Here is a 27,138-nt window from a genome sequence, read left to right as displayed (position 1 = left end):
TCTTTTTCAAATGAAAGCTTGATAGGCTTTGGTGAAATTGAGTATCATACAAACATATCACTGATTCAAGAGATATGTCCCTTACCCTAGGTCTACCTCCTTAAAGTACCTTGTATATAAATTTTATACAAAACAATTCATTGATGCACATAAAATCTACAATGGATCTCAACATTAGTTTTGGCCAAAAGGGGCCTCTTGGTTATTAAGTGTCAGTTCCTGTAAGAATCAGGCAGTGGGTGAAACATGGTACGGAAAAACCCACCATTTTGAAAGTTTGATTTGACTATTTGCACTATCAGAATCAAGAAAAGTATTTCCATTTCACTTTAGTAAATTATCTTATAATTTCATTGAAATGCACTGAAAATGAACATCTGAAGGGCAGATAACTTATCCTCATTTTTCTTACATTCTACTGAAAAATTTCTAAGCAAATTCTGGCATGCAGAGATTAATTAATGGTCTTTTCAATTAGAGAACAGCATCCTTGAGTGAAAATATATAGTATGATCGGGTGGGGTTTGACATGCATGTTTTTGATATGCATGTTTCTGACTTTTTTTTCATTTTGCCTGATTCTTACAAAAATTTACGGTTTTAAATGTACATTTTATAAAATGGATATTTCAGCCCTTTAATGCCCCTAAATGAATTTGAACGGTTGGCAGAATTAACCTAAAATCAATTGACCCTATCTGATCTGGTATGGAACTTTGATGTAAAATTTCCGCTAAATCTGTCAACTAAAATTCAAGTTATTGCTCAAAAAGTGAATATACAGACTATGATGGTGATGAGTAGGATAAAAATAAGACAGCACCATAAAATATCAATTAAAACAGTTAAGGTTAAAATAAATGCAAGTATGCAATATGACAAAAAAAGGTATTTCAAAAAAACAACATGAAATGTGTTGTATTCAGAACAGACTATTTACATGAGTATTTTTTGGAAAAAAAGTAGAAGAGCTTAGTCAGAATCAGATAACACTATGACATCATCATCTTCCATATCTTCATCAATATTTATTAAACCTGTATTTTTACTTTTATCCTTTTTTCTTGAGTTCTCTTTCTTGCTGCTATTCCCACATGACAAGAAATTTGATATTTTGTTCATCTTTCCAAATTGTTTTGAAAATTTTGATGATGTCTTCAGCTTGGTTTCTTCATCTGGACTGACTAGACATTCAATAACTTCTGGAGACTTTTTCTTAGGAGTAGACTCAGCATTGTCACTATTATACTCCTCTAAATCAATAGTTGTGACATCAACAATTTTCAGAAAAGGACTAGATCTTGAAGATTTACTAGAACTTTTAGAATCTTGTCTTTGTATCTCCCTACGTGAGTCAGACTTGATTACCTCCCCTCTTTGACTTTCTTCACTTTGATTTATCTCCCTTTCCTGACTACCTTCCTTCATAGTACTTATAGTATTTTCTGAATTTCCCAATGATACTAACATAATGTCTTCAGAGTCTCTAGAACAACTAACAGGTGAATTGAGCAAAGGAGAACTTGACCTTGACTTCTTGATGACCTTACAAGTTGACATTTGACCTTTTTTGTTGCTTGATGGAGATGATGACAGGGAGTCTACCAAAACATCATCAAGATGAGTTTTTGTACCACATGAATCCAATGAACAACTAACAGGTGAATTGAGCAAAGGAGAACTTGACCTTGACTTCTTGATGACCTTACAAGTTGACATTTGACCTTTTTTGTTGCTTGATGGAGATGATGACAGGGAGTCTACCAAAACATCATCAAGATGAGTTTTTGTACCACATGAATCCAATGAACTCTTGTTTTCAGTATCAATATTAAGAAATCCAGTTCTTTTTTGTTTACTCTTAGAAGACAACAACTTACAAGCTCTTTTTCGAATGTCAGGTGTCAATTTAATTTTCTTCACTAAAACATCATTGGAATGAGATGAAATAGATGAATTTGGACTGTTTGTTGAATTTGTATCATCAATTTGATCACTTACAACAACTGACTTATCCAGATCTTCTTCTGAATAAACTTCTGATGTTACATGATCATTACTTTTATCTGATGTTGCATCGTTTTTCTTCAAATGAAGCAAGTTTTTTACCCTTGATTTGGTTGGTTCTGAGAGAAATTTTGTGCATAATTTTCCAAACAATGGTTTGTTGGGTTTTTCTTTTTTGTCATGATTTTCACTTGTTTCATTTAAGCCATCAGAAAATGTTTCCTTGGTCCTACTGCCTAATGGGTTATCATGAGCTCCCAGACTATTTTCATGACTATCAGATTCTAATGTTTTAATGATATCCAAAATAGGGCTATTGCTTCTGGAGGGAGAGGAATTATCATTTTCAGAAGACTGGAAAAGATCATCATCTCCAGATAACTGATGTCTAGTAACTTTATTTGGTGAAGCTTCATTTTTCAGAATTTGTGGTGTGGTCTCATCACATTTAACAGCAACATATAGTTTAGGACAATCTTCATTGCTGTTACCCACCTCAACATGCTTTGATTCTTCAGTACATTCAGTACTTTGATGTTTCTGGTCTAGTTCTGAAATATCAACAAGACTACCAGGATCAACTAAACACTGTGACAGAGACTGAGATTTTCTGCAAGAATTCATATTTTTGTCCTTGGTAGAAAAACCTGTTTGAGTGCTACAAGAAGGATTAAATTCCTTATTGACAGTTTTTTCAACTACAGACAAAAGACTGCTGCGAGTTTCACTTTTCTGCCCTTCATTATTCTCATTCAAATTACTGTCTTTCTTTCCTTTTTTAAAGATTCTCTCATCCCCTGATGTCATATCTGTTGTAGATAAACTCGAGTCACTTTCATTCCCCAGTATTTGTATATCCCCATCATTGTAATTGCAGTTTTCCTCTTTCATAAGCCTTTTTTCATCCCCTGAGGTCTCTTCAGATGTTACTATACTTATGTCAGTTTCACTCCCATGCATTTCATTACCCATCTCACTATATTTAAACTTTCCCTTTTGTAAAAACGTTCTTTCATCGCCTGAAGTTATTTCTGAGGTCAATAGACTAGTGTCAGTTGTAACTTCCTTGGAACTCGAACTTTCTGCATTGTCAGTTTCTATAACAAAAGATTCCATTTCTTCTCCTAGGTTTTCATTTGTTAAACAAATTTGTTTTTCTTTAGCCTTTATGTCCAGATTTTCTAATTCTGGGCTACCTCTTCCTTCAAGTACTGAAATCAGATAAGATAAGTTTATTTTTTATCAAAAACATATATTCCCTTTTCCTACAGGGTCTACAAACCCATAACTCAATTTTTTTAAAAACCTAAATAAGACATATAAAACTTCCCCTAAACAGTGACTATTGAAACTATTACAACATCTTTGCAGTCCTTGGAGTGTCACATGGTCTGAGATTGAACATGTGTTCTACCAAACTCAATGTAAGCATGCTACCCTGAGACCAATGAAGAAATCTGAGTGTGTACTCTAGGTGTGATGAATGTATTTCAGCAATAGAAAGCTTATTAAAGTTTAAAATTTATATTTAAACAGAGTATTATCAACTGCTTTGTTTACATATACAATGAAACCTGTATAAACTGACCCTTGACTAAACCAGTAACCTGTCTAAACTGACCCATGACTAAACCAGTAACTTGTCCAAACTGACCCCTGACTAAACCAGAAGCCTGTCTCAATTGACCCATGACTAAACCAGTAACTTGTCCAAACTGACCCCTGACTAAACCAGAAACCTGTCTCAACTAACCCATGACTAAACCAGTAACTTCTCTGAACTGAACCCTGACTAAACCAGTAACCTGTCTCAACTGACCAATGACTAAACCAGTAACTTGTCCAAAATGACCCCTGACTAAACCAGAAACCTGTCTAAACTGACCCATGACTAAACCAGTAACTTGTCTAAACTGACCCCTGACTAAACTAGTAACCTGTCTCAACTGACCCATGACTAAACCAGTAACATGTCCAAACTGACCCCCTGACTAAACCAGTAACCTGTCTCAACGGACCCATGACTAAACCAGTAACTTGTCTAAACTGAACCCTGAATAAACCAGTAACCTGCCTCAACTGACCCCTGACTAAACCAGTAACTTGTCTAAACTGAACCCTGAATAAACCAGTAAACTTAAGTAAAATGACCTCTGAATAAACCAGTAACTAGTCCAAACTGAACCCTGAATAAACCAGTAACTTGTCTAAACTGACCCCTGAATAAACCAGTAACTTATCCAAAATGACCTCTGAATAAACCAGTAACGTGTCCAAACTGAATCCTGAATAAACCAGTAACTTTTCCAAATTGAACCCTGAATAAACCAGTACCTCGTCTAAACCAGACATCACCTGAGGTCCATTCATATTTATTTCAATTCATTTTGAACCTATGTAAACCCCACAACTGCCTGAACTGAACAAATTATTCATTCCCAGAGGGGTTTGGTTCAGACAGATTTCACTGTACATACAAGAAATGTGAACCTGAACCTAACATGTGAAAGATTAATATACATGTATTAATCAATAGATTTATAAAATAACAGGTTCATACTATAAAATCAATGTCTTTCAACATAATTGGTAGGGCAAAAAATTTCTTGAAAATTCATATGTGCACTGACTTTAAAATCAATTAAAAATACTCCAAGCTGTGCAAAAATCAATGTGAAGTTAAAATGTTTCATTATATAATGATTGTATACACATAGTGAGTTAGAGTCATTAAATAGATACAATATTTTTTGTTCAACTAAAATTATTTAGTTCCTAATTTTATTACTTTTTTGATGATGTCAGCCACAAATATCATGATAAAAGAATTTTTCAAATATTTGATTGCTATAAAATCTAAATTTAGAGTAAGTAACAATCCTAATCTAATTTAAACACATCATACATGGTGTATAATCAAATGTTCTTAAATGAGTGAAGATTAAAGATTATTTTTTATGAGTTGAAGAAAGTCAAGTTTTTTTCACAAGTGGAATATAGTGGAGCAAGTGAAATTCAAGAACCTTAGTAAGTGTGTTCACATACCCCACACGTCTCAATGTTGGATACTCAAGTAAATTTGTTCGTAAGAGAAATACATGTAGAAGGACCCTGATAAAAAAAGGAATAAGAGTGTTTTTTAGGCTTTAGACCTTTATCTTCTAACTAAATTCAGGTACTCAGAATGGTAGATTCAAACTCCAGACTGTGATTTCTTTGAGTTTTAGTTTTAGATCCATTTGAAGTAGATATCATTGTAGCATAATAAAACATACATTTGACCTGTAACTTATCATCGTGAACTTTTATACCAAAAATCATGTCATAATCTGCAAGCGTTTAGAAAAAAAAAGTCAGAAAAACGGTTATTTCTGTGAATTTTGCTAAATTCAAGGCCCATAATTTCAGTAAAAATCATCAGAGCGGAACGAAACGTACACGTGACCTGTGACTTATCATGGTGAACTTATATACCAAAAATCATGTCAATATCTGCAAGCGTTTAGAAAAAGAGTTCACAAAAATGAAGATTGACTGACGGATTGACGGACGGGGATAAAACATTATACCCTTCACAACTTTGTTGCATGGGGTATAATTACCAAGAATATCTCTAAAAAGTGAAAGATAACCCAAAGTATGTTTGGAATGAATGGACAAACAGATGTACCCACTCTCTATCTGAGCCAGGCTGGAAACTCATATAGAAGGCTGTCATACACCTTTCAAAAATCCAAGTTGCAAATTTTGCACGGCAAAAAGTAAGATTGAATTTTTCATTTTATCATCATGTCGGAGTATTTTTATTTTTAAGTTCATATTTAAAAAGAGTCTACAGAGTTTATGATTATTTTATGTCCAAGGGATGCTTGTGACATTTATTTCCATCATCATGCTTGAGATATATTTTTTTTCTTAAATCCATGCCCGAAAATAAAGAGCTACAGAGGTTATGTTTACTTTATGTCCAATGGATGCATATGATCTTATGTAAAGTTAAGTCATTCAGAAATCTTATCATGTAAACTGTCAATTTCAGTGTAAGTCAGTCTAATTAAAATAAGACCTTGAATTTTTTTGATTTTTTTTTGTCCAGCATAAAAAAATAGAAAATGGTAGTCGTTAATTCTAACCAGACAGAGCATTAGTTAAATTTCATATAAAAAATTAAATGAACAACTAACAGCAATTTAATGTTACGAACTTATAATGCACCAATCAAAGTCATAGAATTTTTGGCATAGATTAATTCTTAATAGCCAAGTTCAGGCTATAAAAAAGTAACTATCAAATAGAAATGCATATTGTTTCACCAATTTCAATGCTTTAGGTTCCCTTTTGAAAAGTGGGAGGTATACAGTGATAAAGCTGCCTGTCTGTTCATCTGATTGTCTGTCTGTCTGTACATTTTTATCTGTTTATGGTTCCATTGAATCCCTCTGAAACCACTCAGTGATTTTTTTTTTATATTGATATCAACTGGCTAATGGAGTGATGGTTATACTGTGAAACCTGTCTAAACCAAACACTCTTTCAACTGCTAAATCGGTTTGGTGAAGACAGGTGTTTGATTTAACAAGGTTCAAAATACATTTAAGTTGACATCAAAGGACTTTATAAATAGTCTGGTGCAGGAAGGACTCCAGATAATTCAGTGTTCAGTTTTGACAGGTTTTCAAATTTTTCATAATTACGATTGGTCTATTCAGGGTTCAGTTTAGACAAGGTTTTACTGTACTATTATATTGTTGCCTGAAATTTAACTTTTCCACTGCAAAAGATTGTCATATGATATCATTAAGTCGAAAAACTCTACAAATATAAGAGATTTGAAATGGGTTGTTTTCAACCAATTCTACACACATTTAAATTTGTTACTGGCCGTTCTTAATATACCTGTAACACACTATTTTCATGGTTGAATTCAGAAGTTTATTATTAAGGGGGTTTTGATATAGAAATTTTTGCACAGTTTAAACCAATTTTTTTCAATGTAAATGGAAGGGCCAACCCCTGTAACCAGATATTTTTCATATATTCCATTTAATCTGAAGAATCCCAAAATAAAGTCTGCAAAAATGTAAAACCCATATTCAGAGAGCAAATTAAAAAATTTGACAACCTGCTATACCATATATTATTAATTGATAAAAATAAGTGCTGTATACTGCTAATTAGAACTTGCAACTAACTTGAAATCACAATAAAACTGAAAGGTCATTTTCCATATTTAGCTTTGAACCCACTGCTGGTATTTTGTAAGCCAGGTACATCAATGCAAACATTTATTATTATAAGTATATAAGAAGCAAAGCCAGGCTACTTGTAAATATATACCAGTAATTACTTATAGGAAAAAGAATTAAAGTAGCACTCCATTCAAGGATCATGCAACATGTGATTCATGGTTGGAAACCCTATATATTTTTATTTTTGATATTTTGTTTAAAATGTCATGGTAAACAGAAAGTAACATGTGGTTTTTTCATGCAACCCATGTTCATAGGAGATAAAAATTATATAGAATACACTGTAGATTTCAAAATTAAGGGAGATAACTCTGTAAATGACACTCAAATACAATAGAGTCTACTGGATTTTCAATGTTGATTATCTCCTAAGAGCAGGCAGATATGAATGAATAATTACACATTTCATAATATAGACCCATAAAACAACTTAATAACAAAAATAAAAATATGTAGCCCTTTTTGGGGTGTATAACATTTTTCAGATTCTGCATGATTCTTACAAAGACAGCTACTTAATATCCAATTCATCACCAAGCATAATGTGAGTTATTCCAGCACCATCCAATTGAATAAAGCATATTTAACAACCTTACTGGTAGTAAGTTCAGGCACCTCTTCAATGGGATCTTGAAGTATCTCATCCTCATCATCATCTGTGTCTCCCGACTCTTCTCCCTCTACTTCCTCAACTGAATCAGCCATCTCAGAGTATTTGGATAACACCTTGAATAATGATAGAACAGTGTTTTGATTTCATTACTTTACCTTATCATTTCATTGAGCACATCCAAAACATTATACTCTGTACAACTTTGATGCAAGGGATATAATAACGTCTCATTAATTTGCACCGTTTCTATGTTTATAATTAACAAATAATTATTGTTTAAAAAGGGCTTCTCAAGGAAAATGTAGCCAGGGGTGTTGGATTGCACTTGTATTTTTATTATCTAGGTAGTGGGATTCATTTTTTGATTACAGCTTATTAAAATACAATAATGTAATTAGGTGTTCCACCCCCCTCCCACCACGGGAATTTTTTTCAGGAAAAACTAATTCAAAATACATGTAATCTTATATGTACACATGTATTTAGCCTCTTTGATATCCTAAATTTTCATCCATTTACTTTTGTTACCTTATCCATCTTTTCTCTGTAAATCTTCTTGTTATTCAACAATTTCTTTCTCAACTCTGGATCATGCAGCGCTGGATCTTCAGGAAGTCTACAAAAAGCAAAAAAAAATAACAAAAATGAGAATCCTGACAAAACCAAGACACCTAGTCAAGCTACAGTGTTAATAGGAGTTAGGAAAAAGCTTATCAGGTACCAGAGCCAATGCTTATGAAAATTAACTTTAACAATTTTAATCACTAACTTTTTATAGAAAATTTGAATATGGTCAATACAAAAAGTTCCCCTGATACACTTTAGGCCATTTTACATAATGTGACTGATGATCAGTTACTATACTTTAGCATTGGTTTGTGTTGGTTTTCTGTCTTTACACAAATTCAATGAACGATATAAATTAGGACATAAATTTTCCTTTATATCTGCTTTTCTTAGAATACGAAAAGCTGACTTCAAAGTAAATTTAATATGGCACTACATGTATATTTAATTTGTACCAATTAGAAATGCTGAAATTTACATGAATGGATCACGCATGAAATAACATAACAAAATTGTGATCAGATTGTTCACCAGTCATCGGTTTTCAATCCGTCAGTGATTATTCAATCATCGTTCACTGATAAGTCAAATAGCTGTGCGGATAGGTTCAGGGAATGTATATAGAAGAAAAAGGTCAAAGGAGAAGGGGCAATAAAGGGTCTTATTGGCCTAAATTTCAACTGAAAATTAATCATAAAGTGTTGAATAATTCAGTTGTGAATTTGGAGATTTGAATCCATTACATATGACAAAACATAAAGACATCTGATGATTCTCACATTGAAAGGGCAGAAAAATTTCTTGAAGTTTATAAATATTCAGATATTCTGTAAAATTTGTACTATTTGGTCACTTTCCAGTCATGTTTTTTGTAAGGAAATGGTGTCCACACCCAAAAAAAACCAACATCATATTTAGTGAATACATTCATTATAAAATGGTTTATCACATGTAAAAATATAACAGTTGTTTCTTGGGTGTGGACATATTTTTCTAGATGTAAAATGTCTGAAAAAACAACAAAATTTACAATTTTCACCAGTTTCTGGTAAATGATGTCAAACTAGGGCATCATTACAACGTCATTACAATGAACCAATGCCAGTTTTTCCTTATATTTATGTATTTTACTATGTTATGAACAACTTTTATGTTACTACAACAAAGTTGATATTTTAAGGCAATATTTATAACTTAATGCCCCCTTCACCTTTGGGTTTCGGATGGACAAGTTGGAAATATATTTCATAAACATTTACAATTACCATAAGTTTAGTATGCACATAAAATTAATAAAGCATTTAAAAAGAAAATAACTATAAACATAATTTTGATGGAACTGAAATGTTTTCAAAACAATAGCCTAACAAGTATAGTTACTTTTCTGTAATTTTAAGATGTCCAGCAGAAGTACAAGCCAAGTCCTTCTTTCTTCTTTCCTGCAGGTTACTCCCTATATCTACGAATGCTTCTCTGGCTAGCCTCTCAATGTCATGTGTTCTGCAAATAAAGATGAGAAATTGTTTTTTTTCAGCATGAGGAAAAGGTTTAGTAAGTTTGGTAGTTTTTGGTACATGTATATTTTTGTATACAAAGATGAAAGTCAAATGAGAAAGACAACTTCCTAATAGTGAAAATTCCCACAAAACAGATCCATGTAGCTGATACTGCACAGCAAACAAAGCTGCTTACAACATATGTCACATCTATTTTTATAAAGCCACATACCAAATTTGTAAACAATCCATCTACTGGGAGTCAAGATAATTGACACAAAACCTGAATGTGCATTATAAAAGACAGGATGAAAGAATACATATTTTTGGATTTATGGTTGTTAGTAAAATTTTAACAAACTATAGGTATATGAATTTGAGGATTTAATTTATTTTTGACTTATTCCTTTGTGTATGATGAAAGATTTCTGCTTGATCTTAATTTTCTAGTTTTAATAACTCCATCCCCAAAAGATTGTTTTAAGCAAGAAAGTTATAAAGGAAGTATTTTTTTGTTGTTAAGAAAATGAAAAGGAAGGGGCCCTTTAAAGTTACAAGGCCAACCCATGAACCAAGAGTTATTTTCCTTCGCTTTACAGTTTGTTAATTATCCTCCATTCATGCTCCATCATTTTAAAATATCTGTATGAATTCACTGCAAAGTAAGTTTTCAAATTATTAAAATGAAGAAATATTGTATGATATCCTTGGTAATCTGATGAACATAAGAATTGAGAAATCTATTATCATTTGAATTCCCTCACGACTCTTATGGTAGAATGCTCCTACTAAGTGTGGAAGATCCGCTTTAATGCCAAGGACCTTTAAACCAGGAGTCACCCCTCGTCAGACACACAATTAATGTAATGATTGTAATGTTATCCAATGGTGAAAAAAGGGGAATGTTCAAAATTGCCTTACTCGAAAACTACAGTTTGGATTTTGCTCTTAATTGAATTAATTCTGTCACTTTTGGTACTTAACAACTGTGCAAAGTTTTTAAATAAAATTCAATGATTCGTTCCAAAGTTAACATTTGGAAACATCAGGGCAGGGCAGACTGACTGACGTATGGCATGCAACTTTTCTGAGGGTATCATATTATAACTCGCAACTTCGTGTGGTGGGATATGTACAGTTATTATTATATATGTGCTTGTGTAATGAATATTTCTTAAGTTCCAGATGACACAAAGAAGGTAACCCTTTAGGCTTGGCAGGTGGACAGACAGAGTCGAGGCACTACTAAACCTACTCTCACTGCTGGAGACAAAGGTAGATTGACTATGATTTAAAGTATGGCAGATATTTCATGCATTTCAGGACAAGAATGATTTAGAACAGACCAATAGAACATACCCAGTTTCGTACAAGTCTGAAACACTGAGCCAGATCGTGATTGTGCTAGCTCATAGAAGCACCAGCCCATATGTAGGCATGCCATCCAATTCCAACACCTTATTCTGACCCTGAGCCAACCAATCATCACTATATCCATTCCAATACTTCATGTTTTAGGGAGAAGCAGTAACTACCAATTTAACAATCTTTGTTGTGAGTGGGCGAGGGATTTAACCCATGGCCTTCTCTAAGTCAAGCATGATACCCTTAGAACACCAAGGTGGTGTGAGGCAGGTTAAAATTGTAAGGTAACAATACCTGAGTCCAATTTTCTTGTCATGATTGACCTTGACGATGACAGCCATTACATCATGATAATCTGGAAATATCTTTCTCTTATTCACAAACTTTACAAGTTTTCTGTTAATTTCTGGATAGCGAGTTCCTGGTAAAAAAAAGAATATGAAACACATGTGTACCGGTCACTTCAGGAGCAGGACCTAGAAATAAAAATGGGGTGGTTCTTGATTATATTTCATTCTTTATTGCCCAAAATATTGCACAAAATTAACCATTTTTCTGATGAAAAAGGGGGAAATTCCAAAGCCAGAACTCTCCCATGGTTTCATCACTGTACTAGAAAGGATAGTTGAAGTTAAAATACTTACATGTGAATTTTGAAGTGGAACACTTAAGGAGGTAGACCAGGATAAGGGACATAACTCTTGAAATCAGTGATATGTTTGTATCATTCAATTTAACCAAAGCCTATCAAGCTTTCATTTGAAACAGAATGAAATCAATCCAAGTTACTTTGATGCTAATATGAGATTGGTGTAAAATGATGAAATGATGAATGCAATTGTTCTAATGATTTCTATGAGTTGTGTCCCTTACCCTAGGTCTACCTCCTTAACTTGACCTAAGTATGTCAACAGGTATCAGCCTTGTAAGCTTATAAATGGGAATTCTACAACCCAGCAAACAACTGACTTAATACATGTCAGTAATATTGTTTGCTTTAAATTACCTCTGAAATTACAGAGTTACATCTATGACTTGTATTTTTCTTGACATCTTCTATAAAATTAATCATTTATGGTTTGGTACACATGGTACATTTTTTTCTAATTTTGGAATTAAAAAATGATGCATATTTTTCCAATAAAAAAGTGATGAGGAAGTTTTTATAAGGCCAACAATATCGCTACATGCTCATTATCATGTAGTTTATTTGTGCCACATTTTTCACCTGTATACATAAATTTCTTGTCTACTGGTCGACCTGAACTATTAGACATCTGTTGTAGTTCACATAATTTGTCCCATACTTTGACAAATTTTCGTTCATATTTATCCTGTAGAATATATGTTGAACAATCATCATCCAATTCATCAAGCCCAACCTCTTTTTCCTGCAGTTCTTCAATTTTATTTCTTAAATCCTGAAAAAGAAACTTCACTTTAAGAACAGTATTTCAAACCATGCACACCAGTTTTTGACGGTAAAAACAGTGTTAGTGCAATCAAAATCATATAAGTTCTTAAGGAGGTAGACCTAGGGTAAGGGACATAACTCATGAAATCAGTGATATGAGTATTGAATTCAATTTCATCAAAGCCTCTAAAGCTTTCGTTTGAAGCAGAATAAAATGAATCCAAGTTAATTAGAAGCTTGCATAGGATGGATGTAAAATGCTGAATACAAACGTTCCAATGATTTTTAATTAAGAGCTGTGTCCCTTAATCTAGGTCTACCTGCTAAAGCCGTAAGTAAATATTTTGCCAAATTTATTATGGCATTTTTAGCCAGACCCAAAATATGTCAAAAATATCACCCAGTGATAATTACCACACTAAATGGTATTTGAGATTTCAAAAACCATAATACATGTACAGCTTACATATTATGTATTTCTAACATTATACTACCTATCAAACCACCTAGCAAAATAACCAATACATGTTTACTGGTATATAAAAAAATGTTTCCGTCTTTTTCATAAGCGCCTGATCACAGATTACTTTTGACTACTCACTTAGTTGTGAGGGATTATAATCCATTACGATTACTGATTATGATTACCCCAACCCTGGCCTGATGATCATTTTATGGTAGGATCTTTTAAGTTTTTGGCTATACAAGTACACAGGTAAAAATCAATACCCAAAATAACTAAGCAGGAAATACAAATAAAACCAGAAAAGGCCATTTTAGCACAAAAAAGTTTAAGGGAAAGTCCTAATAAAATTATGGTTTACAATACACATTTGGGTAAACAGGTTAAAAACCTGTATGATTACACACTTTCATATCAATTATCAAGCTTGTAAACATTTTCCTGATGAATTTTTGCCACGTACAGTAAGATACAAATATAGATCTCACCTAAAAGCTAAAATTTAGACTTTTAGGGGAGTACATGTGCACGTATATACAGTATATAAAAAGATTTCTGTTGAATACATTTTTTTTTATAAAAAATAGGATTACTCAATAATATTGTAGTTTTTTAAATGTAAATATTGAATCCGTAACAAAATAACAGTATAATAAAATGTTATCGATTTTAACTTGATCAATCCCATTACCATATATTGACCCTTATGATTTGATTTTGTGTACAGATTCAAATAATATTCACACATTGCCATTGGTTGAGGTGATTCAAGATGCAGACAACCCATCAAACACAGTTTTTAAAAACTAAATGTACAAAGGCTATATGTTTAGGTAACTTTAGTCCTTACTGCATTTATACACCTCTGTACTTTGGAGAAAACTAAATTCATCTCCATCTTAAATCATCCAAATCAAGAATGATAATTCTTGCCAAATTGCCAATTTCTTGTACAATCTTTTCATTTTTATCTCATAAATGCAACAAACCAAATGACAAACTAAGCCTGGTTATCTGGACAGTATAATTTGTAATACATGTATAAGTGAATTAGGATGGTTTTGACATGCATACATGTAAATCACCTCTTGTCCAATTTTTTTTTTTTTAAACCTTCTACTTAATTTACATAAGACAATGTATATGCAAATTTTTTTCGCTCTACATCCAGTTGTAACTAGAACAATGTGAGCAAGCTCACAATGAGGTGTATACCCCAGCTTCAGATGGATTGAAATGTAAAGCAATTGTTTGGTTATCTCTCACTGGAGTCATGTAACTGTAATTATATTTCTTTATGCAGATCTACATATGATACCAGACCTTCCTATAAATTTTATCCAAATCCCATGAGCAATTTAGGAGGAGTTGTGCATACAGGGTATTAACATGTAAAACCCTTAATTTGGTTCATCTCTTTTTGGAGTCATCCGACAGTAAGTATATTCTTTCATGCATATCTACATAAGACTGTCAACCTTCGTATAAAATTTCAGCAAAATCCCTTGAGGGGTTTGAAGGAGTTGCACTTACATAATGTATTTGATTTAAACATGTAAAACATGTCTTAAATTGGATTATCTCCCTTTGGAGTTAGGGCATATCTATATATGATACATATGATACATATGATACCTTCCTACAAAATTTCCTTAAAATCCCTTCAGCGGTTAAGGAGGAGTTGCACATACAAGAAATGTGGACAGACAGACGGATGTTAAGACAAACAGTGTGAATCCTATATACCCTCCAAACTTTGTTTGCTGGAGTATTTGCCAAATGTTGAGTCTAGGAGTTTATACTCCATGTACAATGTATGCAGTGAACCTGCCTTTTCCAAACCAAAAATACATTGTAATACAAGAATCCTATTTAAACAATATACTGCTACACTCCTTCAGACGTTTAGGTATCCCACATGCACGATACCCAAACGCATGATAAACGCTCACCAAATGGACGATAAATGAACGCTTCTGTTGTGTGTTTAAATGAATGCTCGTATTGTGCGTTTAAACGCATGATAGATGAACAATGAAAAATAATAATTTTAACAAACAACTGGCTCCCAGGAGCCTGGATCGCTCACCTTCTTGAATTTTGCCTTTCAAAGACAATAAATTAAACAAGAAGTGGTCCAACAATTTTGACTAAAGAAGTCTTTGGTAGGACTATCATAAGATCTTTTCAACAATTGTAAGTTTCTTTTAATCTATCATATTTATCAAGATAATGACTGAAAACTATTAAAAAAAAGTCATTTTTCCCCTTGAAAAATTGAAAAATTCAAGGGCAATAACTCTTACAAGGAGTCTGAAGACATTTGTAGTCCTAATAATATAGATCATTTCAGCTACTGAAAGAATTTGGATAAACCTAACGGTTTAGGAGATATATGTGAAAAACTACTGTCTGACCCCTATGTTCTATTTTTAGTAACGGCGGCCATGTTTTTCTATGAATCAAAAATCCCCACATCAGTTCTATGCAGGATACCCAAAGAAATAGTCATACCAAGTTTGGTTTCAATTAATTAAGTAGTGTCAGAGGAGAAGATTTTGGAAAGAAATAACATTAAAAATCGCAAAAATCGTTGAAATAGGGCAATAACTCCAACATGACTTAACGGATTAAAACCAAAATTTGACCAGAGATAGATCTCGTCTTGTTGAACACTTTTACCCACGTCAGAATTCACCTGAACCTAACGTTTAGGAGATGTATGCGAAAAACTACTGTCTGACACCTATGTACTATTTTTAGTAACGGCGGCCATGTTTTTTGACGAATCAAAAATACCCACATCAGTTCTATGCAGGATACCCAAAGGAACATTCATACCAAGTTTGGTTTCAATTGGTCAAGTAGTGTCAGAGGAGAAGATTTTGGAAAGAAATAACATTAAAAATAGCAAAAATCGTTGAAATAGGGCAATAACTCCAACATGGATTAACGGATTAAAACCAAAATTTGACCAGAGATAGATCTCATCATGTTGAACACTTTTACCCACGTCAGAATTCACCTGAACCTAACGGTTTTGGAGATTTATGCGAAAACTACTGTCTGACCCCTATGTTCTATTTTAAGTAATGTCGGCCATGTTTTTTGACAGATCAAAAATTCCCACAACAGTTCTATGCAGGATACCCAAAGAAACATTCATACCAAGTTTGGTTTCAATTGGTCAAGTAGTGTCAGAGGAGAAGAGTTTTGTATAATTGTTAACGATGACGACAGACGATGCCAACGACAGACACCAACTGATGGCAATAGCTCACCTGGCCTTTGGACAGGTGAGCTAATAACGCAGAGAGAAAAAATATAAAATAAAATTAATGAAATTATATTAATTAATAATACCAAAAAATATAAAAAATAACAATTGAACCATGGAAATAATCAAATTAAAAAATAAACAAATGCTTCTATCATGCATTCAAATGAAAGCTCGTATCGTGCATTTGAACGAACACTTGTAACGTGCGTTTATATGAACACAAAACAATGTGTAAACACATGATAAACAATGCACTAAAGCTAAAATAGGAAACGTGAACGTTTCAAGGAGTGTACATAAGTTAGGGGTTTGATTTCTTATCTAACAGCAGCTAAATGTTACCTCTAATAATTTTTCCAATCTTTTTATTTGTTTTTTAGATCCTGTCTTTGCCTTGTCATTTCTGGTTGTTAGTTCTGTATTTTCCGTACTATTTTCTTTTGTTTCTGTATTTTCCATTTTAATTCCTGCTTCAGTATTTTCCATAGTTCTGTCTGTACAATTTTCTTTCTCATCATCTGCTGTATCCATATCACTGCTTGTCCCTTGAAATAAAGAATCTTAGCATTTTGTAATTTCACGTTAGGTATATGTAGTTACAGAAATGTTGTTTGTGATATTCAATGTACCGTATCCTTTTTGCAGATTAAGAAAAGTATATTTTACATCACTAACTTCATGAGAAAACTAGGATAAACAATGTACATAAACAATGTACATGTACATATACAATATATTCATAATTTCGGTTTACTTTTAACAGGTTTACTAAAAAATTTCATCGAAAAAACAACATTACCCTTCAGCAATACTGTGAAAGTACTATTGTTCATGAGGTACCAATGTTCGTGGCTTTCATGGGGAGGCCAATCCACGAAATTTGGTTCCCATCAAAAAGGAAATTTTCATTGATGTGTATACTGAAAATCTAAAATCACGAATTAACAAAAATCACAAACTAGAGTTTCTTCTCTAATCCACAAATATTGGTATCCACAAAATAAAGTATTTTCACAGTTAATAATACACATATTTATCAATGGATACTGAAATAGTCAATCACACCATTCTACAATATAATACATTTTGTACATCTACATGTACATTTTGTGTATTGTACAAAAGTACATCCTGAGATTTACAAGAAGTACATGTATTTTAGTAAAATAATTTTTTAGTCATTTCAGGGTTTGATACTAACTTCTCTAACTAGGTAGCCCACATGACTATTCAACAGATTTATTAGGCACATGTAGTCCTCAAAATTATTTTGTGGTCCTGTCCTAAGAACTATAAAAATCTAAAAATAAATTAGAAGTAGCCTAAAGGACTATCAATTAAAACTTCAAGGTAGTTCTCTCTCAAATTAGGTGGGCACAGGACTACCAGACCACTGTTAGTGTCTAAGCCTGCATTTGCAATTACAAGGCTTACCACATTTTTCATTTTGACTGATATCTACTGCATCATCGCTACAGGTCTTTTCTTTTTTGTCACCTTTCTGCACAATTTTTTTATCTGGACTAGCATCACTCGCAGTGCTGTCACATTCAACTTTTTCAGCATCTGGCTTGTCACATCTTTTATCTTGGTCAGCAGCTCTTTCATGCCCCAATCCAATTTCTTTTTCAGCCTCTGCTATATCTGTTTCAAAGGCAATTGCTAAACTTTCCTCAAAAGTTCTAGAATTTGAATTTTCCTCCTCAGCTTTGTCCACAACTTCATTCATAGTACCTGTGCTGGAAACTTTTTCATTCCTTTCTAAATCTGCTGCCACAGAAAATTCAATTCTCTTTTTCACGTTGCTATTTGAAGAATTTGGATTTTGAGCGATTTTAGCAAGTGAACTTGTCCTATCATTAACAACTTTATTACCAATATCTGAAACTGAATCATCACTTTCCAATGCCCTTCCTTTTGAGAGTTCCACTCTGCTTTCTGGTATATTCATCAAACAACCAGAATCTTTGACTTCATCAGGAAGTGGACTTTCAACTTTTGGAGCCTCATCCTCAAGTTCAACTTCATCAATGATTTCTGGAATGTTTTTGTCACTATTTAAATCTATAATCTCAACAAATTTCACCCTTCCTTTTGTCTTGCTCATCAAAGCATTGTTTTCTTTTTCATTATTAAGCACAGTTTTTTCCACATCTTTCAGGGCATCACCTGAAACTTTATTCACATTACCTGTCTGATTCTTAGTCACATTCTTACTTGATGTGCTCACCATAGAACAAATTTTCTTTTTATTGTTTTCAGTTAAGACATTATCACCATTCTCTTTTTGTTTATCTAGACAACCACTAGCCTCTCCATCAGCTTCATTGCTGTCATCATCAAGAATTATTGGTTCTTCTATCACAATAGTAGATCTAGCTGCTTGACTTTCATTCTTACTCTTTAATGGTTGTTTTAACTGTAACTCGCCACCTTTTGAAAGACTTTTTTCATTGTTAGCAAAGAAAGATTTCTCAGATTTGGAGCTATATAAACTTGAACATGACAAGTGAATTTGAAATATATTTTCATTTACCTTCACAGAAGACTCCTGAGGTTTCAAATTTTTATTTAAGGACAATTTACATCTTCCTGAATCCTTGATCTTTGGCGATATTTCCTTTGTATTGTTAATATCAAAACTAAGAACAGACTGCTTTGCATTATTGGGTAATTGATTGTGGAGACCAATTGTGCAATACTGAGATATTTTTGTACTCAGTGGACATAATTCTTCCACGTCATCGTCACTATCACCAATCATAATACAGTCATCATCGTCCAAAATTTTTGACGATTCAGACACACCTTTCTTGTCACTGATAGCATTCTTATGTATTGGACCAGTATTGGGTTCCACATGTATCTTCGGCACCTTAACTGAAACTTCACAATTAGTACTTCCTTCTTCAGAATCTCTTTTCCGCTTTTTATCAATTTTCTTAAGTTTGAGTACATTATGAAAGTCCCGTATGTGTATAAAGATATTATGACGATCACTTTCTATCTTGGCAATGGTAATATCAATAAGATCTAAAAATTCTGCAGAATTTTTAAATTCATCTTTACAGTCATTGAATCGCTTCCTTAACAACTTCAGTATTTCTGTAGCTTTAGCTTCCTTAAGATATGGAGTACAAAACTGTATAAACTGAAATAAAATGAGATTGATTGATTGATTTTTTTATTTTAATACCATTTTCGCCGGCTAAGGCCATACAGTTATTTCCAATCTAACTAGAATTAACCCTATCAATTGTTCCATTCAGTCACTGCACGTATAATCTAACAACACACCATTCTACTTTCTGTTCAGATGACCTTTTCAGAACCCTCAGGGTTTTCCCTTTGACTAATGCTTTCAAAATCATGACAGATGAAATCTGACTGGCTGATACAAAAGGTCATCAAAAGAGAAAGTAGAATGGAGTGTTGTTAGATCCTATATGCAGTGACTGAATGGAACAATTGAAAGGTATAATTTTAATTAGATTGAAGTAGTAATGAATACAATGATTTTGACAGCATTATTCAAAGGGGAAAACCCGAGGATTCTGAACAGGTCATCTAAACAGAAAGTAGAATGAAGTGTTGTTAGATTGTACATGTAGTGACTGAATGGAACAATTGATAGGTCTAATTTTAATTAGATTGAGTTATTTCTGGATGTTACAAATGTATGAGGTGTAAATACTTGGATAAAGCAATAAAATCTGTGGGTCATTATAGTGCTGTGCCATGCAGCATTATAAATCTAAGCATTGTGTTAAAATAGTTTCGGGAAAAGTCTAAATAATTTTGCTTTGCCAGTAAGAACTGTGCTACTTCAAATTTATGAAGAGAACACTGCATGTACATTGTACCTTTTTCTTGGAAAAACCACAAATTCAAAGATATGGACCAATGTTTCTCATAATTCATCATTAACGGTACTAAATAAGTACAATAATATGGTGTGCATAACTTACACACTTTAAATACGGCTTTCCCCTACTGTAAGTTTCCCAATATGTTCACGAAATAGCTAAAAAAAAATTATCCTGAATATGATAAATAATTTCTTAATTGGTAGTTAAAATGCTGAATATGTTTTTTCTGGTAAAATAAATTGTGTTTTTCTTGTTAACCTCCATGAGATTAGATTAAAGATTTTAATTATAAATTTAAGATTTTGTACAAGTATCCCCAATTTCCCAATTTAAAAATGAATTGACTCATATTTTCACAGTTACAAGAAGGTGGAGTAGTTTTGAATCTACAGACTCCTAAGTGTAAGTGTTTGTAAGAATCAGGCAAAATGGGAAAAATCAGAAACATGCATGTCAAAACCCCACCGATCTGACAATATAATTTCACTCAAGGAAACTACATGTATCTCTATTTGAAAAGACCATTATTTGATCTTTGCATCACTAGCTTTGAGCAGAAATTTTTCAATAGAATCTTAGAAAAATGAGGTTTTTGAGTTATCTGCCCTTGAAATGCTTTTTCAGTGCACTTCAATGAAATTGTAACTCAATGGTCCAGCATGATATGGAAAATCTTGTCTGTTTTCCTTGATTCTGATTGTGCAAGTAGTCAAATTATACGATCAAAATGGTGGGTTTTTTTCATACCATGTTTCACCAACTGCCTGATTCTTACAGGGACTGACACTAAAGAGTTTGAATCGCTCACCTACAGAAATCATGTGGTCATCTCAATTGCCAGTTTTAGAGAGTTAAATAATATACTCCTAGTTTTTAGTGGAGTCAGAGTTCCATTTATTCTTGATACTTTGTACAAATGTATTATTTTGGTTATTTTATGTTCTTTGTTGTGTGTGTCTGTTTTTCATGTCTGGTCTTTGTCCCTGGATTACATTCTTTTGATTTCCGATAGAATCTTGGTTCCCTTGATTACTCTTACATCATTCCTCCCATCCATTGAACCACCCGAGCCACAAAAAGGCAGAGATATAGGACCAAATGTGTTTTCCATAGGGTTTCATTGGTAACTTAAGAGTAGCTTCAGTCACCCCCAGAGCCACCTGAACCAAACAAATAGGAGATTGTTTGTAGAGGGCAATAAGTTAGTTAAACCTATCAAGTTTTGAAACATGGGCAACTACATGTACACGTAAGGTTTCAGAGGAGTTATCTAAAAAAAATTGGCGAAATTAGTTACGGTAATTTATTAAATGTACATGTAATTCAGTCATAAATGTACATGTAATTCAATCAAAAATGTATATGCATTTCCCCACTAAACAATCTTTAACTAACCTCTGTAAAAGCTTTTTCTCCATTTAGTGACATCTTCCACTAAAGACTGAAAAAAAAGTAAGAGACGAAATATCAAATGTATCGTAGTTTACTTATCTATATTTCTAATATAAAGTAAGCATGTAAGTAACATGAAGCAAGTTAGGACACATGTGAAAGCATGAAAATGAATCCAGAATACATGTAGGTACACACATGTACATGTAGGTGTAACATGCATAATTATTAATTTCAATCTGAATGTGGTGAGGACTGTTTTAAGTGTGGTATTCTACAGTACTTCTTAAAATCCAACAATTTGTATGGCATATCATTCAGACTCCAACCAAACACAAAAATATCAAAATAAATCAAAGACTGAAGTCTTCAAAGTCGCTAATCATCAAATATTCTATGCCATTGATTTTAGCTTGCTTTCTACATCTGAAATGGCAGGAATGTGATATGATCTAAAACTGAGTGACTTCTGCTTGAATCTTGGTACTCTTGATATGATTGATTTTTCGAAACCGTAAATGACCCGAATGTTTTTTTAATCAAATCAACCGGTTACCAAAAAGTACAGGTATGGTTTTCATTCCACAAGTTTCTCTCAAATTTTTAGTGATCTTTGGGTCACTTATGATATTGACCACAGAACCAGATTAAACACCTGGCAATGACTACATATAGATATCGGGGCCCTGATAATGTATATGACCTATACAGTCAATTGTAACGATCAAGCCTCTGTGTCTGAATCGGAAACTGGGTAATGTTCAATGCTAACCAATCATTTCATCTTTTAATGTAAACTTCCCATTCTCATACAAGCAAAAAACACACAAAGAACATATGTGTAAGATATTTAAAACTACATTTTGATCTCGTATGAAGCTATGATAGTTAACATGGTACCGATTAGCAGAATAATATAGTGAAGTAATATATAATTATGCAAATCATGTGGGGAAAAGTAAAGTACCAACATTACGAGAGCAAAAAGTCGCTAACAATTTTAGTGACTTAAAAAGAGGAGGATAACAAGAGTCAGAGAAAATTTGATACAAATGTACATGTACTTATATTATACGGCCCTATACAAGATTTAATTACCAACAATATTTGTAACAAAGAGTAATGAATTTTAGGAATAATAAATCAGTGAACAATAGCCACATTTCAAAAGTAAAAGGAAACTAAATACAAATAAGAGACAAAGTGCCTTTCAAAATTTATCTTGATCATTGTGGAGAAGACACGTTAAGTTCAAGATGAAAATAATGAAATTACAAGTATTAGTGGGTAAAATATTTATGAGGTAATATCCCAATATTTACAGATCATAGACCAGGAGATAAAAATAATATTTTCATTTGTAAAACATTTCGTTTCCAACTTCTATCAAGTTTACACATAAAAAAATAGGTTTTTTGGGGAGTTGTACACAAATGTACATTCGTAGTTCATTTTCACAAAAATACAAAAATGTGAATTCATTTCTTTGACCACTTGTGACAAGAATCTGAATAAATGTGGACTTGAAATCTTTTCAACCCTATTTTCAAGCCAGTCTGCAACATTTTAAATCATAAACATGTACATATGTATATGTAAGCCTACTTGAAAGTTATAAAAAAAATTATGGTCAAAAGTTAAAGTAAGTGGATATGTAATACAATTCTGGTTGGCATGCCATACAATATACACCTAAATGAATGTATCATATCTTTTTTAAATTTTACAGTAAAATGCAATGAACAAAATAATTTTTTTTTGTAAATACACTATTCATAAAAAGATAATCTTAAATTTGTAAATGGTATTATACAACAATAGAATAGATGTTAGTTTCAATCAAAGAATATACAGAAATGTGGGTTGGTCTAAAAACAGGACGAGAAAAAAACAGGACAGGCATTTTCCCACACATTTTTGGCTATGACTTAAGTTTCACTTAATGGAATTCAAAAATTTAAAATGATTTCTAAAGAAGAATAAAAGTGCTTTAAATTGATATAAAGTTTTTTTGGAAAATGTCATAAAATAAAGTGAAAAACTGAACAGGATGAAAAAGGGGGAAATATTGGTGAATAAAACTCTTTATTGATAAAATGTGTCATGTCTGTCAAATAAGGTTTACTTATTCTTAAAGCTTGTACTAATAGGTACATTCTGATATAAAAATTATTTCATTTTGAGTCAGTTAAAGAGTAAAAATCATTACAGGGCTGACTTACAAATGTATTCTGTTCTGTGATTTGTGTCATTTTTTACAGGCATATGGTAACAAAACACCAAATACTTTAAAATTAATTAATCATGTCTATCAAAAATCCTTAACATATTCTTAAATCTTAAACCTTTTTATATATTTTGTTGAAATATGTTCAGAAATAAATTCAAAATCTGGACAGGACGAACTTTTGCAACAGGAAATTTTCAGTTTGGTATAGGATGTGGGAACAAATAAAGTTATTTTTTAAATTATGAATATCTGTTATAAAATATTCACATAGCCCTTTCTTAAATGGTATATTTTGATATAATATATTTCATTTTTGAGAATATTATAGGGAACAAATCTTGACAGGTTACGTGATATGGGCAGTTTTTTACAGGGGTATGGTAACAAAACAAAAAATATCTGAATTTTCTTTAATGTCTGCCCAAAATATTTATCATATTTTTAAAGCTTATATTTTTTTCTACATTTTGATGTATAGATATTTGAAATTAAATTAGAAATAAATCCAAAATCTTGACAGAATGAACTTTTTTCAGGGTGAAAAATCTTCATATATATATTTTTTGTATATCAACTTGATATTATAAAGCAGTTCAAATTGGCAAAAATATACATTGCACATACATGTATTGCATGATATCTAGGAAATTCCTGAACTGGGTCACAAGATTTCAAAATCAACTGGTTGGTTAATGCTACAAGCACTACACATCTACAGACATCACCTTGCGAATTTTACATTTGTCGTGATCCGTGAAGGAATTTCGCGATCGTCCGTGACAACCTGTCATCATGATATCGAGGAATCGTGGAACAATCGCGGATCACCGCAGACTAGTTGGGTATCCGTCAGGACATTGAATCATCACGGATCGCGATATGTCACGATATAATGAATGTCCATTTAAATCCTTACATATATTGATGGAAGAGTACGCTAACATGTACTTTTTATATCTTTTTCTTTTAATTCATAAACAATTCTAACATGCATTTTCTTTGCTGTTTATAATTTTATCTAGCAATGGTATATATAGCTGTTTTCATAAAAATACTTTTTCGGGAAGTAATAAAAAGCATTTTTTACGACATTTAATAAAATAGAAGTTCAGGTTTTGTATAAAGAAACTTATAATTATAACTAATTCATAAATATTTAATGTCAAAATTAAATACAATCGTCCTATTATAATTAGTTGATTAAAAACCTGATATCTTTATTTTCACATCGTCATGTCAAATAGGGTTTGGAAGCTACCGGTTTTGTAAAAAAAAACTTCTGTATTTCTTTCCAGCAATAATTCCAGATAAGAAGTATAAGTTGTTAATTTAAAAAATAAAGCCGGTAAGTAATTTTCTGTTTAGTTGGGGTTTTTTTTATTTACTTTCTAATCATTTTTTTTTTTGCGAAACCCGGCTTTTCCTAGCTAACATTATCACAATTGTTTCTTTTTTGTATTAAAAAAAAACAACATATTTGTTAGATCGTAAATTCTGAAATAACTGCTGACATGCTTTTATACCATTGATGGGCAATGTAAAAAAAAAGTTAATCTATTCCGATTTAACTTACAAGACTGTGCCTTCTGAAAAAAAAAACTTGCTTAATATTTTTCATATCATTAATTATTGTCACCGCACGCATGTATATATACATGTAGCTGTTGAGTGTGCACATTTAAAAAAAGAAGATAACTGCTTGGCGGAACAAAATCATGTTTGAAGAGTTAGACTTACTAGGGTACATCCACAAAACCATGTACTGCAAGCTAACTGAAATTCGCACTGATCTGCTAGGAGATGCTCATAATTTTCAATAGCCTAGCACTAAATTAATGCATTCCTTTTGACAAATAATGCTTTGGTGTACTTACTTTCTTTCAGGAAGAGGTTCCATTTTTCCTAACAAACAACATATCATGTTTATCCTTTTAGTGTTGCAGACTTTTGTTTTAAAAAAAAATAACATGTTTATATCTAAATAGATAAAGATACACGTCTTTTAGAAGTACCTGTTATGGCTTAATAGCATGCTGCATACAAGTACTTTAAGTCTTTATTACTGAGTTCAAGATCAACAGTTTAGCGTTTGAATACCGTCAGATTTATAAAATTCATAAGATTGATTTCGTATCTACAACAGTGAAGGAATCTTTATTTATTTGATCAATATTTTACCATTTCTTAATTATCAATTTAAGTAGAAAGGTATTGTTCATCTGGTTATGAATAACAACAGGTACTGTTACACTGCAGGGCCTTTTTGTAGCTAAGCCATTGCAGAATATATCACATTATGCAAGTTCGGTAGTCACAGGATAAATTTGTTTTAAAACAAGTGACAATTTCATTTATTTATCAAAAAAACAAAATCTTCATGCTTGTCGAAATCAGCACACTGTACATGTAAGTTACTGTCACCGAAATCTGAATTTAAGTACAATCAAAATATGCCTTGACAAGGTCCTCACTGTGTTAATTATTTGTTGAATTATATAATATTCTGGTCTTGATATCAGATAGGGCTAAACTGTTGTCAAAAGTATTTTAAAAGAAATCATTTTTCAAAAACTGATAAATATTTTGCGTCATTTTCATAGTACTCCATAGCAATTTAGCAGTTCGTCTTTATTTATTTATCTTTTTATCATGTGAATGTTTATGTAAGGGGGACCGGGGGCGTTTATGGTGGCCTAACTTAACAGAGCAAGGACTGAAGCAATCCAGCCGGACTCATTTTTGAATTTTTACTTAACTTCAGATAATAAATAAAGTTTTGTTTCATGAAGAGCACTTAAGGTCTCATATTGCAGTACAAATATACAAACTTTGTATACTGTTGTAACTGAACTCATCTGGGAATACTTAAGACTGGAGGAAAGTCACTGCATTTATGTTTGTTTGTTTGTTGGGGTTTAACGTCCGAGCAGCAATATTTCGGCTATATTCAGACAATGAACATGAAATTGATGATAAAATGAACATGAAGTGATGATGAAATGAAAAAGAAATGGGACACAAGGACAATGGGGTCAACAAATTTTGATTGCCACTGGAAATAGGGAGAGGTGGGTAGGGTCAGGCAATTTAGCCTCCTGAGGCGGAGCCCTATGGTTCCTACTCAGGGAGAACACCACAGTAGGGTTTTTTTAACGTTTGAGGAAAATAACCTCGTATATAATTTACGGATCAG

The 27,138-nt window shown here is 32.5% G+C and overlaps 1 protein-coding gene across 3 annotated transcripts; it reads right to left on the bottom strand.

Annotated features, from left to right (window-relative positions):
• Nucleotides 1-834: 834 nt before the first annotated feature.
• Nucleotides 835-27,138, bottom strand: LOC148612753 (uncharacterized). Of its 3 annotated transcripts, none has more exons than XM_088594465.1 (10): nt 27,116-27,138; nt 21,719-21,764; nt 17,889-19,605; nt 16,797-16,999; nt 12,526-12,718; nt 11,592-11,718; nt 9,817-9,936; nt 8,398-8,485; nt 7,853-7,982; nt 835-3,218 (listed from the first exon to the last, which is right to left on the bottom strand). In XM_088594465.1, exons 2-10 carry the CDS (start codon nt 21,749-21,751, stop codon nt 973-975), a joined length of 4,857 nt encoding a protein of 1,618 aa, XP_088450591.1. In that variant the 5' UTR covers nt 21,752-21,764; nt 27,116-27,138; the 3' UTR covers nt 835-972. The 3 variants fall into 3 exon arrangements, with proteins under 3 accessions (XP_088450591.1, XP_088450592.1, XP_088450593.1); XM_088594466.1 differs by having other exon boundaries at nt 26,774-27,124; XM_088594467.1 differs by lacking the exon at nt 27,116-27,138 and adding an exon at nt 25,820-25,896.

Source organism: Perna viridis, chromosome 7 (assembly GCF_037379345.1).
Source record: "Perna viridis isolate PV_CMFRI_1.1 ecotype Kerala chromosome 7, ASM3737934v1, whole genome shotgun sequence".
NCBI lineage: Eukaryota > Metazoa > Mollusca > Bivalvia > Mytilida > Mytilidae > Perna > Perna viridis.
Note: the sequence above shows the minus strand (reverse complement) of the source record. Positions and strands in the feature narration are given on the sequence as shown.